Here is a 16,310-nt window from a genome sequence, read left to right as displayed (position 1 = left end):
GAAAACTTGTGGGTTCAAGAATTTATGTTGACAAATAAATAATGAATGGGAAAAAAAGAAAAAACATAAAATAAAAAAGATTATAATGAACAAAAAATGGAAACAAGAAACCCTGATAGAACCTTCCTAAAACCGGATGGTAGGTGCGGCAAACCAGTCCAAACCTGTCAATAGAAGGAGTACTCTTAATCGGCGCCTTCATCGCCAGTTAGGAGAAAGGGCGCCCACGGGCCATCCCTCATGTGCCAGGCCAATAGGAGGTGATCGCTGGTTATCTCGGTTCACTGGTTCCCTCAATAAAAAAAGCTGCAGCTCGCTTGGTCGTAGTTGACCGGTCCACCATTGACCCGTTGATAGTTGACTTGTCGAAAAAAAATCTTATAAACAAAGGGAAATACCATATTTTCACAAAAAGCAAAAAATTTCACCCAATTTAAAGAAAGTTTTGATTTTAAAAAAGTTCATGAATTTTAAAAAAAGTTCATGGATTTGAAAAAGAAACCAAGAATTTGAAAAATAAATCATGGATTTTGAAAAAAATCACCGATTTGAAAAACTTTATTGAGTTTGACAAAAAAAGAATTTGAAATAAGTTCACAGATTTGGGAGAAAAAGTTCATCTATTTTGGAGAAATAAGCCATGCATTTTTTAAATAAGTTCATGGATTTTGAAAAAAACTTTACGGATTTGAGCAAAAGTTTACGATATTGAAGAAAATTTTACGTGTTTTGAAATAATAGTTTGTGGATTCGAAAAATGTTCTCAAATTTTAATAGAAGTTTACGGATTTGAAAAAATGTTCACAAATGCTGGAATATATTCATGAATTTGAAAAGTTCACTATTTTAAAAAAAAGTTCACGAAGTTTGAAGTAGAAAATAAAAAAAAAGAGAAAGAGAAAGAGAAAAAAAGAAGGAAAGCCGCCAAAACAAAACAAAAAATGATTTTTAAACAAAATAGGGAAACCACTGTGATTTTTAGCATTATATTTGAAGATGAGAAAAGAAGTATACTAGTCACAACAGTTAAGGTCTCCCGTTGGTTACCACAGTTCGTATGATGTCTAAGGCTCTCGAGTTCGAAGCTCGTCGAGGGCAGAATTTTTGAACGTTAACGGATGAGAAAAAAAGTGTAAATGGGAGCGAACGAGGCATAGCTATTGCGTTATTTGGTGCCCAACAAACTTTGCGATGAGCCCAATAAAACTTCTGCTCCAACCAAACCTAGAACCCAGCCCGGCCCAGCCTAGCTCCATAGTAACCCAACGCCGCAACACCAGGGAGCTCCTATACGCCGCTCGTTGCGGCAAACAATCGGTCTCCCGCACAGGAATGCCCCGATTGGGTCGGATCATTTATAGCGCAGAAAAAACTCTAAATGAAGTAGAAGTGCAGCGGCTAGGGATCGAACTCGCGCTATCCAGGTCACCTCGATGCTAGCAACCACACCAAAATGGGTGCTCGTGACTGCCGACTGCGTTCACTTCTTTTAAAAGTCAATATACTACCTCCGTTTCAGTTTACAAGTCCTGCGCGTATACCCAGCTTGCCAATTTTATCACCCTAATATAAACTATATAACACAAAAATTATACCTTTTGAAAGTAGAAACTCCGAAGTTTATATTGGTATATTTTTTGTAATATATGATTTGTATTAGGTTGGTCAAATTGACGACCTAGGGGTACGCGCACGCCCTGTAAACTGAGAGAGAGGTAGTAGTGATATTACCTGCAGGATCATATTTAATGTAGCGTGCAGATTTTGCAAAATTTTAAACACATTTTAGAAAATACAAACAATTTTTTCGTAATTTGCATATTTCTCAGTAGTTTTTCAATTACGCAAACAGACTTTAGAATTAGAAAACAGTTTTTGAAAATGTCTGAATTTTATTGAGAAACAAGAACAAAATTTGTAAATGCGATTTTTTTAAAATTTCAAATTTTTTTTGAAAAGCTTCGAAAAAATGTTGAAAATATTTACATTATCTGAAAAAGTGATTTTTTTGGAAATATTTAATATTATTCAAAAGAGTGATAAATATTTGAAACCAACAATATTTCAAATTTTCAGAATTTTCAGAAAAAATAGTATTTGGTATTTTTGAGTAAACCAAATAATTTAAAAAATTCTTATTTTTAAATGAAGAATATTTGAAAATCCTGAAAAATATTTTGAATTTTAAATAATTTTCAAAATTCTGAAATTTTTCTAAAACACGAAGAAATTTGAAATGGCGAACATTTTATGGGAGAAACATTTCTTTATAAAATTCTGTGCATTTTTTAAAAAACATGAACACAATTTTAAATTCTCAAACATTTTTTGAATAGAAGGGAACAAAATTTGAAATTTGGAACATGTTTTGAAGATTAGAATATTTTTTGAAATTTTCAAAATTCTAAAAATTGAAAAAGAAACGAAAAGAAAAAAGAAACCCAAAAAAGAAGCAGATATGAAAAATCAAGAAAAAGAAAAAGGAAAAGTAAAAAATAAAAAAGTAATGAAAATCCGAAGAAAACCATAAATAAACAGCAGGAAAAAGGAAAAAGAAAAACCAGACCTGGACCGGTTGAGAACCTTGTAGAAGTTTCTGGCCGGTCCATTTAGTCGCTCGCGTCGGTCGGTCTGTGGGTTTGCGCGACAACTTGACGCACCAAGCGTCGTATAGGGTTTTCCCGGCACCGTGCCGGAGACGGAGAGCAGTGGTTCCATCTCCCGCGGCGGAGAATCGGCCAGCGGGGCGCCTCCCTGCTCCGGAAGAAAGAACGAACCGCTTGGCCCCGAGGCGAAGCAACATTTCGTCTCCGCACGCGCGCCAGAGGAAGAAGACCGCGGGGGAGGAGAGAGAGAGAGAGAGAGCGCGCGCGCGAGAGAGAGGAGGAAAAACATGTTCATCCAGAAGGTAATGGGGTTTCTAATTGCTAGTCTTCTACTACCATTAATCCGCCAGTAAACTAGCGCAAGGATTATATGTGCATAATTTTCTTTTCTTTTTCTTGCGGATTTTGCTGGTGGCGCGCGCAGGCATGGAGGACGGCGGCGTTCGGGCTCTATGGCTTCACCCAGTTCACCAAATCCGGCTTCGTGTAAGCCCAATTCCCTCTCGCTGCAGTTGTATAATTTCCCCTTTCGTGTCAGAACTGGCGCTCGTCGTGTTGAATTTAGCACAGAAATCGGGGATGCGATTTATTCGCCCTTTTGAGCTGCTGAACCCTTTTGGTTTAGTGTGATCAAACTATTTTTGACTTCGTGAAAACGAGAGGGGGAGCTGTTTACAGCATTTTGATTCGATTTAGGATCGTATTCCCTCGATGCAGTTATGCTACCATGCTCATGTTCAAGCTAATGAGGCTTTAATTACTCAGGGAACACGCCAAGAAATTTAGAGAAGAGGATATGCAGATCCGGTTGGATGGGAAAAATTGCCTGGTAACTGGAGCAAATTCTGGCCTAGGTTATGCTACAGCTCAGGGCTTGGCTTCTCAGTATGAAACTATTCCTCTTTTTTCCACTTTGATAATTCGCTCTGCGATTGAACTGTTTTTACCACACGCCATAAACACCTTTGTTCCTTTTGTTCTGCTAGTGGCGCCACTGTTTATATGCTTTGCCGTAACAAAGAAAGGGGAGAGACTGCTCTGAATGAAATAAGATCCAAAACTGGCAATATGAATGTTCATCTGGAGGTATGGTGCTTTAGCATTGTTTTTTCCTGCAATATTCAGTTCTTATTGATAGTCTATGGTAATTATGGGCAAACTAGTAGCACTTCAATTGTTTTCATCATTTTTTGACCGGCTAGTACTTCAATTATTATGATGTGGCAGATATGTGACCTTTCATCAATTAACGAAGTCAAGTCGTTTGCCACAAAATTCTCTTCATTGGAGAAGCCACTTCATGTCCTTGTAAGCTTTGCTGCTTCATTTTTATTTTATTTTTTGCATTTTGTGTTTCTTTTCTCTGGCTGCAGCATCTTTTTTTTCCCAATTATAATGAGATAAAACATCAAAGTTTCCTCTAGAATTACATTAGATACTGGACAGAACAGGCAAATAAAACAGATTGTCTTGTAGGTTAACAATGCTGGCTTACTAGAGCACAAGCGTACGACTACACCGGAAGGGTATGTAATACTTTGTATCATCGTACTTATTTACTTGTTTCCCTGGTTATTTTCAAATTGCTCTGGCCTCATATAACTCCTAGGCATCCTGCATTTATCATGCTAACTTCAACTGAAAAAGGTGTGATGTTTTCGTTTTTATCAATAGGTTGGAGCTCAATTTTGCTGTGAATGTGGCAGCAACATACACTTTAACAGAGCTAGTGATGCCACTGTTGGAAAAAGCAGCACCTGATGCTCGTGTCATTACAGTTGCATCAGGAGGGATGTACACTGAGCCACTGAACACGAATTTGCAAGTAAATCTCTTTGCTCTACTATTGTTTAGATGATATCTCCCCACTTTTACTCTGTATGGAAGCAGAATGCCGAAAAGTATGTATAGAAATAAAATTTACTACATATTGCGATATGGAGAGCAATAAAAACACCCTCCTTGTCATTGTTCCACGGGCGAGGGAAAAATTGTTCTACAGGAACTTCCCGACAGGGTCCACTTGGAGAAAATCAATGTTGAAGCAAATAGTAGTTGTGGACATGTTATGGCCGGTTTAGCATATAACCGGAGGAGGCCCACTGGGCAGTAGTTAGGGGCTTGGCCCACAAGTTATCTTAGGTTAATTATTATGCAAGTTATCTAGGTTATAAATATAGGCTGTAAGACTCTTTCGGAATCAAGCAATAAAGATATTTTCTATCCCTATTGCCCGGCTCCCAGAGGAGCCGGAACCCTAGCCGCCGCCGCCCTCCTCTTGCCTCACGACGGCGCCGACACGCCGGAGCACGCGCCCTCGCCCCCAACCTCCGCTGTTCTGCCCTTATAACCTGAGGAGTAGAGCCGGTAGGAACCCTAGTCGTACCAATTTGGTAATCAGAGACCAAGTTCCGATCATGTCGCTGCCACCACCACCGCCGGCGCTTTCCAGCGGCTCCACCGCGCCGATGACGACGGCGCCGCCCCTCACCGTGCCGATGACGACGGCGCCGCCCCTCACCGCGCCGATAACGTCCGCCGCCGGGACAACCGCGCTGGCGGGCCTCGGCTCCACGGCGGCCCCGGCCGCGCCGCCATCCCCGGTGCCCTCTGCGCCACCGCCGTCCGCTGTCTTCACACCGGAGCAGGTCACGGCTACCCTGCGGGACCTCGTCACCGCCGTCCAAGGCCTCCACCTGCAGCAGCAGCAGTACGCGGCCGGGCCCTACATGCACCTGCCGACGGCGCCCGCTACCGCCTACGGCCACCCGCCGTGGCCGGCCCAGGGCGGCTCCCCGTTCGGTGCCCCTTTGATCCTGCCGTTCCAGGCGGCTTCACCGGGCGGCCCTCCGGCTGCCGCGGCGCCCCTCTGGCCCTCGGGGCCGACGCCGTCATCGGGCCCCTGGCTGATCCAGCAGATGCAGTTCCAGGCGGGACACCCCGGCGGGACCACGCCGGCCGCGGGCCCTCTATGGTACCTGCAGCCACCCTCCCCCGCGGCCACCGACGCCCCCGCCCACTCCCCGCCACCGACACTACAACCACCGGCGTCGCCCCTGCCTAGCTCGGGGGCACCCCCGCCGACCGGCCTTCCGCTTCATCAGGTCCGGTTCCCGCCTTCCCCGTCGCCACTTCCAGCGTGGGCGACTGGGTCTTCGCCTTCACCGGTCTACACCACGGCCCCCGGACAGCCGACCCCGTTCCCGCAGTTCGGGGGGCCATGGGGTTCCGCCGGTCCCTACCCTGAGTACTCCGACCAGGCGCCACCCGCCTCGCTGCTCCGCACCTCCGAGCCAGCTCGACACGGTGTTCCCTCCCAGGCACTGCCGCGATTCGCCAAGATCGACTTCGCCACTTATGACGGCACGGAGGATCCCCTCAACTGGCTCAACCAGTGCGACCAGTTCTTCCGCGAGCAACGCACACTTGCTTCGGAGCGGACCTGGCTTGCCTCTTATCACCTCCGCGGCGCGTCACAGACGTGGTACTACGCTCTTGAGCAGGACGAGGGTGCCATGCCTACTTGGGAATGCTTCCGCGAGCTCTGCCTCCTCCGCTTTGGGCCCCCGGTTCGCGGGAGCCGCCTGTCGGAGCTCGGCCGCCTTCCTTTCACGTCTACGGTGCAGGACTTCGCCGACCGCTTCCAGGCCTTGGCGTGCCATGCGTCGGGCGTGACGGCGCAACAGCGCGCCGACCTCTTTGTTGGTGGCCTTCCGGATCACATTCGCGTCGACGTGGAGCTTCGCGGCCCTCAGGATCTCCAGACGGCCATGTATTACGCCCGGGCCTTTGAGGCTCGCGCCCAGGCCATGCTGCCAGCTACCCCGGCCCGAGGAGGCCGGCAGACCAGCCGCACGCCAAATGCACCAGGCCGGCCGCCCCCGGCCACACCGGCACCCACTACCTCGGCCTCGACGCGCCCCTTTCGGCGTCTCTCTCCGGCGGAGCAGATGGAGCGGCGACGCCAGGGCCTCTGCCATAACTGTGACGAGCCCTATACGCCGACCCATGTGTGCCCGCGCCTCTTCTACTTGGAGACGGTCGATTTCACCGAGGAGGACGCTTTGGCCGATGAGGCCGCGGCACTACCACCCCCAGCGGCGGCTGAGGGCGCACCCGCGGCTGCCCCGGCGACGGCGCTCGTGGTCTCTCTCCACGCGCTCACCGGGATCCGTGACGAGCGGACCATGCTCTCACCGGTGACGATCCACGGCGAGCGCTTGGTGGCCTTGGTGGATACAGGCTCCACCCATAACTTCCTGCCCGAGGCTACCATGCGTCGCTTAGCGCTTCAGCCGACAGGCGAGGAGCAACTTCGGGTCACGGTGGCCAACGGCGATCGCCTCCGGTGCCATGGCCTCGCACGGGACGTACCCATCACCATCGGCGGGGAACACTTCTCCATCACTTGTGCGGGCATCGACTTGGGCTGCTTCGACTTCATCCTTGGCGTCGACTTCCTGCGGACCCTCGGTCCCATTCTTTGGGACTTCGACGCGCTGACGATGACCTTCTGGCGCCTGGGCCGCCGCATTCGGTGGGACGGCGTTGGGGGCGCCACGCCCCTACCACCTCAGCTTCATCTGGCCGCGGCCACCTCCGAGGCCGAGCATCCGCTCTTGGAGAACCTTCTGCAGCAAAACGGCGACCTCTTCACCGAGCCACAGGGTCTTCCGCCCGCCCGCGCATATGATCACTGTATACATCTCTTGCCGGGCTCCGCGCCGGTGGCGGTGCGTCCTTACCGTTACCCGCAGCTGCAGAAGGACGAGTTGGAGCGGCAGTGTGCGCTCATGCTCGCGGCAGGCATCATTCGGATCTCCACCTCGCCATTTACCGCGCCAGTGCTTCTTGTCCGCAAGTCGGACGGCACGTGGCGTTTCTGCATCGACTACCGTGCCCTTAATGCTGTTACGCTTAAGGACAAGTTCCCTATTCCGGTGGTTGATGAGCTCCCGGATGAGCTACACGGGGCGCGCTTCTTCACCAAGCTCGATCTCCGGTCGGGGTACCACCAGGTGCGCATGCACCCAGATGACATCGCCAAGACGGCGTTTCGGACTCACCATGGCCACTTCGAGTTCTTGGTGATGCCCTTCGGCCTCACCAACGCCCCGGCGACCTTCCAGGCTCTGATGAACGACGTCCTCCGGCCCTACTTACGTCGGTTTGTGCTCGTTTTCTTTGACGATATTCTGATCTACAGCGCCTCTTGGTAGAGCACCTCCAGCACGTCGCCATCGTCTTCAACGAGCTTCGGGCGCACCATCTTCATCTTAAGCGCTCGAAGTGCTCGTTCGGGACGCCTTCCGTCGCCTACCTCGGCCATGTCATCTCGGCCGACGGGGTGGCTATGGACGCCGACAAGGTGGCGGCCGTCGCAGCCTGGCCGACGCCGCACTCACCGCGGGCTCTTCGTGGTTTTCTCGGCCTCGCCGGATACTACCGGAAGTTCATCCGGGAGTTCGGCCTCATTGCGTCGCCACTCACGCGGTTGTTGCGCCGCGACGCCTTCGCCTGGGACGAGGAGGCGACAGCGGCATTCGAGGCCCTCAAGGGGGCCCTCACGACGGGGCCCGTTCTGCAGATGCCGGACTTTGACCGTCCCTTCGTGGTGGACTGTGACGCCTGGGGTGCGGGGTTCGGCGCCGTGCTTCATCAGGGCGATGGTCCTCTCGCCTTCTTCAGCCGGCCCTTCGCGCCATCTTAAGCTCGCGGCGTACGAGCGGGAGCTCATTGGCTTGGTGCAGGCCGTGCGCCATTGGCGGCCCTATCTGTGGGGCCGGTCTTTCCAGATTCGCACGGACCATTACAGTCTCAAGTTCTTGCTGGACCAGAGGCTCTCGACCGTGCCGCAACATCAGTGGATTAGCAAGCTCTTCGGCTTCGACTTCTCCGTCGAGTACCGCTCGGGTCGTCTTAATACCGTGGCCGACTCCTTGTCGCGCCGTGACACCGACCTCGACTCCACCGTCGGCGCCTCCGAGGGGACGGCGCTGTGCATCCGCTCCGGGCCCACATTCGGCCTCTTCGACGAGATTCGCCGGGCGACGGCGACCGCTGCCGACGCGGTCCTCCTTCGGCAGCAGCTGGCTGCCGGCGACCTGGAGGAGCCTTGGCGCTTCACGGACGGCCTGCTTCTTCATGGGCGCCGCGTTTTTGTTCCGGCACATGATGATCTTCGTCACCAGATCCTGTTGCTGGCCCACTCGGCTGGTCATGAGGGTGTGCAGAAAAGCCTCCATCGTCTACGCGCCGACTTCTACATTCCTGGTGATCGTGCCTTAGTCCCTGACTGGGTGCGATCTTGCATGACATGCCAGCGTAACAAGACGGAGACATTACGGCCGGCTGGTCTGCTTCAGCCTTTGGACGTGCCGTCTCAGGTCTGGGCCGATATCTCCATGGACTTCATCGAGGGCCTTCCCAAAGTGGGCGGCAAATCAGTCATTCTCACTGTGGTCGACCGCTTCTCCAAGTATGCCCACTTCATCGCGCTGGGGCATCCGTATACTGCCGCGTCCGTGGCCCGTGCCTTCTTCGAGGGTATCGTTCGTCTTCACGGGTTCCCCTCTTCGATCGTCAGTGATCGGGACCCGGTGTTCACAGGCCATGTTTGGCGACCTCTTCAGGATGGCGGGCGTCCAGCTCCGCCTGAGCACGGCCTTCCACCCTCAGACGGACGGCCAATCCGAGGTGGTTAACAAGGTGATTGCCATGTATTTGCGCTGTGTTACAGGTGATCGCCCTCGTGCTTGGGTGGATTGGCTCGCATGGGCAGAGTACTGCTACAACACCTCCTATCACTCCGCCCTGCGTGCTACACCATTTGAGGTGGTCTACGGTCGGACGCCTCTGCCTATCTTGCCGGTGGACCCGGCGACGACACGGACGGAGGCCGCGGGCGAGCTTATTCGCACCCGTGACGAGATGCTCGCTGAGGTCCGTCAGCGTCTCCTCCAGGCCCAGCAGCTGGCCAAGCATTACTACGACGGCAACCATCGCGAGGCAGAGTTCGCGGTGGGTGATTGGGCGTGGCTGCGTCTTCTCCACCGCTCTACGCAGTCACTCGACCCGCGCGCGAAGCGCAAGCTCGGGCCTCGCTACGCCGGGCCCTTCGCCGTCTTGGAGCGCATTGGGCAGGTGGCCTATCGCCTTCAGCTTCCGGCCGGTGCTCGCATCCACGACGTTTTCCATGTGGGGCTGCTCAAGCCTTTTCATGGAGAGCCACCGGCCGCTCCACCCGCGCTTCCTCCGACCGCCGACGGCCGTCTTCTTCCGGGGCCGGAGAAGGTGTTGCGGGCGCAGCTCCGTCGTGGGGTGTGGTTCGTTCTGATCCAGTGGGCGGGCCTTCCGGAGGAGGAGGCTACTTGGGAGCAGCGTGACGACTTCCGCCAACACTATCCAGACTTTCAGCTTGAGGACGAGCTGTTTGCGCAGGCGGGGAGAGATGTTATGACCGGTTTAGCATATAACCGGAGGAGGCCCACTGGGCAGTAGTTAGGGGCTTGGCCCACAAGTTATCTTAGGTTAATTATGATGCAAGTTATCTAGGGTATAAATATAGGCTGTAAGACTCTTTCGGAATCAAGCAATAAAGATATTTTCTATCCCTATTGCCCGGCTCCCAGAGGAGCCGGAACCCTAGCCGCCGCCAGCCCTAACCGCCGCCGCCCTCCTCTTCCCTCGCGACGGCGCCGACACGCCGGAGCACGCGCCCTCGCCCCCAACCTCCGCTGTTCTGCCCTTATAACCTGAGGAGTAGAGCCGGCAGGAACCCTAGTCCTACAAGGACATGAGTGAAGTTCTCCATTTACTTACTCCTGTGATTCATTTTGCAAGAATATTCGAGCACTTCCCACTTATCCAGACTCTGGATTCATTGTCATCGAAAATGAACTAATTTGATTTCTTTCCAAGAGCTTAGTCCAATTGCTATTTGCCTTCCTCATTTGCTGTCCGCCTGTCCTGACAATGGTATTGCAGTCTTTATATTCATGCTATAGAAACATAAACCACAGGCTGTTTATCTTTTACTTCTGACTATGATATATCCCTCCTCACTATTATTTTTGAACTACAGTACAGCGAAAGCGAATTTGACGGGACAAAACAATATGCTCGTAACAAGAGAGTTCAGGTTTGTGAATCTTGATGTCTGAATTCCCTCGAGTCGACAAGAGATGGTAACACAGGACTAACTTATCCTGGAAACTCCCTCAGGTTGCTCTCACTGAATGGTGGGCTGAGAAATACAGCAACAAGGGTGTCGGTTTCTACTCCATGCATCCAGGATGGGCTGATACACCTGGAGTCTCGAAGAGCTTGCCGGTACTATCAGAGAAGTATGTCTTCAGCTGTCCCAGCCCTCTTGGTCCATTTATGTTCTATATAGCATCGACATCTAATTTATACATCATCAATAATACTATGCCAGGCTATCAGGAAACCTGAGATCGAACGAAGAAGGGGCTGACACAGTGGTCTGGTTGGGTTTGCAACCCAAGGAGAAGTTAGTCCCGGGGACTTTCTACTTCGACCGGGCTGAGGCGCAAAAACATTTGAAGTTTGCTGGGACTGCAGCATCCCATGAGAAGATAGGTTCGATTGTTGACAGCATCCGCTCCATCTGTAACCTCCCTGCAAACCCATAAGTTTCTCAGTGAAGGGATGGAAGTCCTGGACATGAAAATAAAAAGAAATTCTGAAGAAAAAAAAAGATAAAGATGCACCAGCCGGGAATCGAACCCTGGTCTGTACCGTGGCAGGGTACTATTCTACCACTAGACCACTGGTGCTTTGATGACAGGCTGTTCCCATTTCCGTATGCATAACGGGTCGTAGAATTTAGTCTGTTTACAACTAGTGCTACAAGTATAGTGACCTCGGCGATTATTTTGGTACGTACATCGATGATGGGTGCTAGTGATAGAGTTTTCCTCTGTACTCATACACAACGGTATTTTTTCCTTAAAGAAACCATACATTTGCTGAGGTTTTCTATGTCATTCTTGTTGTGTAATTCTATGCCACTCCCTCTGTAAAGAAATATAAGAGTGTTTAGATCACTAAAGTACTTCCTCCGTTCCATAATGTAGTGCCTATAGATTTTTGCAAAAGTCAAACATTACAAACTTTGACCATATTTATAAAGAAAAGTAGGTACATCTAGAATATCAAATACACATCATTCAATACATCATGAGTTATATTTTCAGAATGTACATGTTTGGTATTGTAGATGTAGACAGTTTTCTCTACACACTTGGTCAAAGTTGGCAAAGTTTGACTTTCACAAAAATCTATAGGCACTACATTATGGAATGGAGGGAGTAGTAATCTAAATGCTCTTATACTTCTTTACGGAGGGAGTATATAACTATACTATAAGGCCAGTAGTGCCCTTGTCCATGATCTTGTGCAGTTGCTCAGCAGGAATGTTTGTAGTTGGTATTTCATAACTGCATATTATTGTTGTTATCACAGTTTTGTCAAGTAAGGTGAAACATAACTCACTTTCAAGAATACTGAAAGAGATGGGACGGACTGAAGAAAACCGTCACATCCTATAATGACATCATGACTTGGTATAGAAAGTACTCTGAATGGGTGCTTGAGTTTGGCCAAGTGAAAAGTGCATTCTAGTACCACAGATGTAGAGAGCAAAGTTGCTCCACTAGCAATAGAAATAGTCCTAGGAGCAACTTCTTGCATAACAACGTTGGATTTAATAGCAAATTGATGATCTATGAAAGAGGAAGTACCTCTAGAATCCAATAGTGCAGCTGGTCTATTTCCGTCTATAGAGATGAAGTACAATAGGAGTAGATGTGGTGAGATTATCTCCCACTGTCTGAGTAAAAGATGCTCATAACATGTTCCTTCTCCTATGTTACTTCTTCTCGCAAGTTCTGTTCATTTTCTTCAGTAAGAGTTTGTGCTAATTCAATCTGATCTTCCTGCAGCAAATGAATATTACCTTCGTCCCAAATTACTTGTCTTAGATTTATCTACATACGGATGTACGTATCTTGACAAATCTAAGACAAATAAATCGGGACGAAGAAAGTATTAGGCACTAAGTTACATTTTATTAAGGGGAGCGTGTGCTTCCTCTCTGGGTTACATGTTCCTCGATTGCGTTCTATAATGGTAATTGCGGTGTTTTAGTTTTGTTGTATGCTGTGGCTTGGATAACTCAAAATTAATGGACGCTGATAACGCCCACACATGTGGCATATTAGACATCCGTCTTCACACCGTGTGTGGCGTAAGCAGGAGGCAGCCCACACGGGTCATGTGCGGGCGAACATTAGAACTGCCCACACATGTGGGCGCAGCTGCTTCGTGCCACACGCCCAACAAGTACTACTCATCCCACCCGCGCGTGTGGCGTGAAGCAAAAATGCCCACACATTCTGGCGCAGCTACGTTAGTTACCCGTGGGATGACGGTTTAGTTGCCATCCGGGATGGCAAATGTAGTTGTAAAAGCATGACAACTCTCTCTGTTTTGGTTAAATATATTTGTCATGTCTAATTTATGGTAGTTGCCGTGTGCAATCAAACCATAGTTGCCGCGTGTGATTAACTACTTGCCACATGTGCTCAAACAAATAGTTGCCATGTGTGTTTACCTAGTTGCCACGTGTGGTTCAACCATCGTTGTCATGTATGGTTAATTATAGTTGCCATGCGTGTTTACCTGGTTACCACGTACGTGCAATTGCAGTTGACATCTACCAATGAATCATAGTTGCCATGTGTGTTTACCTAGTTGCCGCATACACGCAACTGCAGTTGTCATCTATCACCGTACGAGCGTCGTGTGGGCGAAGAGCAGTTCACCCACACGCGCGTGGACTGGTTGGTGATTGTGTGGGCGGGAACTAGTTCCCCAACACGGCGCAGGTGGCAACCGCGCGCTGCGGGTTGTGTGGGCGAGCACTCTAACGCCTGCACAACATGCTATGCCTACGTGGCACTTAGATTCAGACTCCTTTAGGATTCGTGAAAAATAGAATCAAGGTGGATGAAGGCGTGTGAGCAATGTGCAAATATGCCACACGTGTGGACGTTATCATTTGAGAAATTAAATCATGGCAGCTCGTCTGGATCTATTTTTCAAGAGAAAAAGAGAGAGACATAATTTACAGTATTCTCGATTGAGAAAAAAGCTTGATCAAGAATTAAACTGGTACATCACTACAATATACATCCTCCCTGTGTTTTCTCAATCAAGTAGTACAAAGTTTTGTAGGCTACATCTACGAAAATAAAGTGCACCGCTGGAAACGAAAACCAAAACAAAGTCCTTGACAGTGTGACGAGTCACAGATAAAAAGTGTGCAGCAGGGGAGGGGGCAGGGTTTTCACATGGACGACGTCCGGCGGAAATCATCTGAGCGTCAAGATGTGGAGGTTGATGAGCACCGGCGTGACGAGGACGACGACGAGCGCGATGCCCCCGAGGACGGCGAAGCACATCCATTTGCGGGTGTCCTTCTGGATCTCGTGCGCCTGCTCCAGCTCGACGGTGCCCCGGCGCACGAAGGAGCTGGCGTGCGCGACGTGCCTCTCGATGTCGTTGATCTGGTGCCCCTGCGCCTCGACGAGCGCCGCCATGTCGAGGAACACCTGGTGCAGGTCCATGAGGCTGCGCTCGATGTCCTTGACGGCGTCGCTCCGCTCCTGGATCTCCGAGATGGTGTCCATCACCTGCCCGCGCCCCTGGTCCTGGATCGCCTTCTGCAGGAACGACTCGCTCTCCCCGGACGAGATGAGCGAGTCGATCGTGCTCTCCTCCGCGTGCTCGCCCGTCACCGTGAAGTACCGCCGCGCCACCGTCTCCTTGTACTCCGCCGCCATCTTCGCCCTCAGCCCCTGCGCGGAATAGAGCATGCACCGGCAACGCCGGTCACAGGTTCTCGTCATTCGTGCACGTATATTCACGCCCGAGGCGCGCAATGCAAGCATGTTTAGACGGATCAAATTACCTGGAAGTCGTCCATGATATCCTTGAGCTTCTTGCCGAGGCCGGCGACGACAGAGGTGCGGGTTCGATCGACAGAGGACCCGGGGCCCCAGTCGGGCGCCTTGCGGGAGTTGGCGTTGTCGCGCTTGAGCGCCTCGAGCTTGGCCTTGACGGCCTTGGCGCGCTTGAGCACCTGCTCGACGTCTCCGTCCATGCGGGAGCGGAGGGCCTTGATGGTGCGGGCGTCGTGCGCCGTCTTGGTCTCCTCGTTGGTGGACTGCAGCCGCTTGTGCAGGGTCTCGAAGCCCTTTAGGTCCTCCTTCACAGCCTCCACGTCCGAGAAGAACTGGTCCAGGTTCGCCCCGTTCATGCCGCCGCCCTCCATGTCGGCCGCCGACGTCTCCGGGTTCGCGTCCGCATACTTCTTGAACGAGTTCGTCGAGAAAAGGTCGTTCATCTTGGACGCTAATTAACGGAGTGCGCAGCCCAGAAAGCCGATCAAAACGCGGCGACAGCTGAGCGTACGCACGGCAAGGCGGATCGTGGGACACTGGGAGGGGGATTGAGTTTGGAAGAATGGCAATGGCTTGCCGCTCCCGGGAAGGCGTAGGTCCAAGAAACGAGCAATCGATCATCAAGTGTTGTGAAGAAAGGAAGGTCTCCCTCTCCCGTAGGAGGGATGCTCTCTCTCTCCCTATTTGTGGCAGCATGGCATGAACGGCTTCTCCTTGTCTTTCCGGGGTCTTCGTCTAGTCATTTTTACCACCGGTGACTTCTTTGTTGTCAGCGTCGCTTTTATTTTATTTTGAAATCTCCTTTATTTTACATTTTGTTTTCTAAAAAGACAAGTACTCCATCCCATCCATATTACTTGTCGCTGCTTTAGTTGTTTCACAATTCTCACACGGTCAAATTTCCATTAGTTTTATACAGAAATCTAGATGCATAAAGTCACATTGTTTTCCTTGCACTTCTTCACAAGTTTTATAGCGAACCAATGCAATATGTGCACAAATTTGACTGAATGCTATGATAGATCAATCGAAACAAAATTAAGGAACCAACATAATCCTCTATTCTCAACTAACAACTGGGAGAAATCAAGATTGACAAAAAATAGACTCAACACTAACCAACCACGATCAGATGATGGACGGAATTGCACACACCGTCGTTGAACGCTTGCCTGCGTCATGCCAGATGGCGGATGTGATGTGTGCGTCATGTCAATGCAGACTATGGAGGGCGTGGAAAGGTAATCAAACAATGGCGGCCTAATTGGTGGCACGCGACGAATGATGGTACCCTAATGCGGGCTTGCGACTATTAGGTGATGCCTACTTTCGCGATGCGACAGTTGGAATCAGTAGCAGGAAACACACGCATCGGCTAACTCCTATGAGCGTTTGTGTCTTGCCCGCTGCAAGACGGACGTACAACTCCCCTCAAGCAGCCTCCATGGGGGGCCGGCTCAATAGTGGTCGTTTCGTTCGGTTTTCCTTCTTTATTCATTTTTCTGTTTTCTTTTCTTTGCTCGCTCATTTTCCCTATTTTCCTTTTTTATTTTCTTTACATTTCAACATATTGTAAATATATATATTTCAAAACTTACTGTACTTCAAATTTTAAAAGAAAATGTTCATGTAGTGTAAATTTTTGTTTCATGAAATTCTCAAAAAATGTTCATACCATTCATGAAAGTGTTCATGACATTTAAAATTTTCATACGCT

The 16,310-nt window shown here is 50.1% G+C and overlaps 3 protein-coding genes and 1 non-coding gene across 4 annotated transcripts; 2 read left to right on the top strand and 2 right to left on the bottom strand.

Annotated features, from left to right (window-relative positions):
• The first annotated feature begins 2,641 nt into the window (after positions 1–2,641).
• Positions 2,642–11,614, top strand: LOC109765638 (uncharacterized). Its single transcript, XM_020324422.4, has 10 exons — positions 2,642–2,908; positions 3,031–3,092; positions 3,372–3,491; positions 3,593–3,692; positions 3,834–3,914; positions 4,083–4,132; positions 4,281–4,431; positions 10,690–10,746; positions 10,830–10,951; positions 11,044–11,614. The coding sequence occupies exons 1-10, from the start codon at positions 2,894–2,896 to the stop codon at positions 11,258–11,260; spliced, it is 975 nt and encodes a 324-aa protein (XP_020180011.1). The 5' UTR covers positions 2,642–2,893; the 3' UTR covers positions 11,261–11,614.
• Positions 4,918–10,220, top strand: LOC120967865 (uncharacterized). The gene has a single exon (XM_073504760.1). The coding sequence runs from the start codon at positions 5,024–5,026 to the stop codon at positions 7,823–7,825; it is 2,802 nt and encodes a 933-aa protein (XP_073360861.1). The 5' UTR covers positions 4,918–5,023; the 3' UTR covers positions 7,826–10,220.
• TRNAG-GCC (transfer RNA glycine (anticodon GCC)) lies at positions 11,334–11,404 on the bottom strand. Its single transcript has one exon. It is a non-coding gene; the product is annotated as a tRNA-Gly (tRNA).
• Positions 11,615–14,002: 2,388 nt separating the features above from the next.
• On the bottom strand, positions 14,003–15,036 carry LOC109765640 (syntaxin-124-like). Its single transcript, XM_020324424.1, has 2 exons — positions 14,602–15,036; positions 14,003–14,488 (listed from the first exon to the last, which is right to left on the bottom strand). Exons 1-2 carry the CDS (start codon positions 15,034–15,036, stop codon positions 14,003–14,005), a joined length of 921 nt encoding a protein of 306 aa, XP_020180013.1.
• Between the last annotated feature and the right edge of the window lie 1,274 nt (positions 15,037–16,310).

Source organism: Aegilops tauschii, chromosome 7, assembly GCF_002575655.3.
Source record: "Aegilops tauschii subsp. strangulata cultivar AL8/78 chromosome 7, Aet v6.0, whole genome shotgun sequence".
Lineage (NCBI taxonomy): Eukaryota > Viridiplantae > Streptophyta > Magnoliopsida > Poales > Poaceae > Aegilops > Aegilops tauschii.
This window is presented reverse-complemented; position numbering and strand designations above follow the sequence as displayed.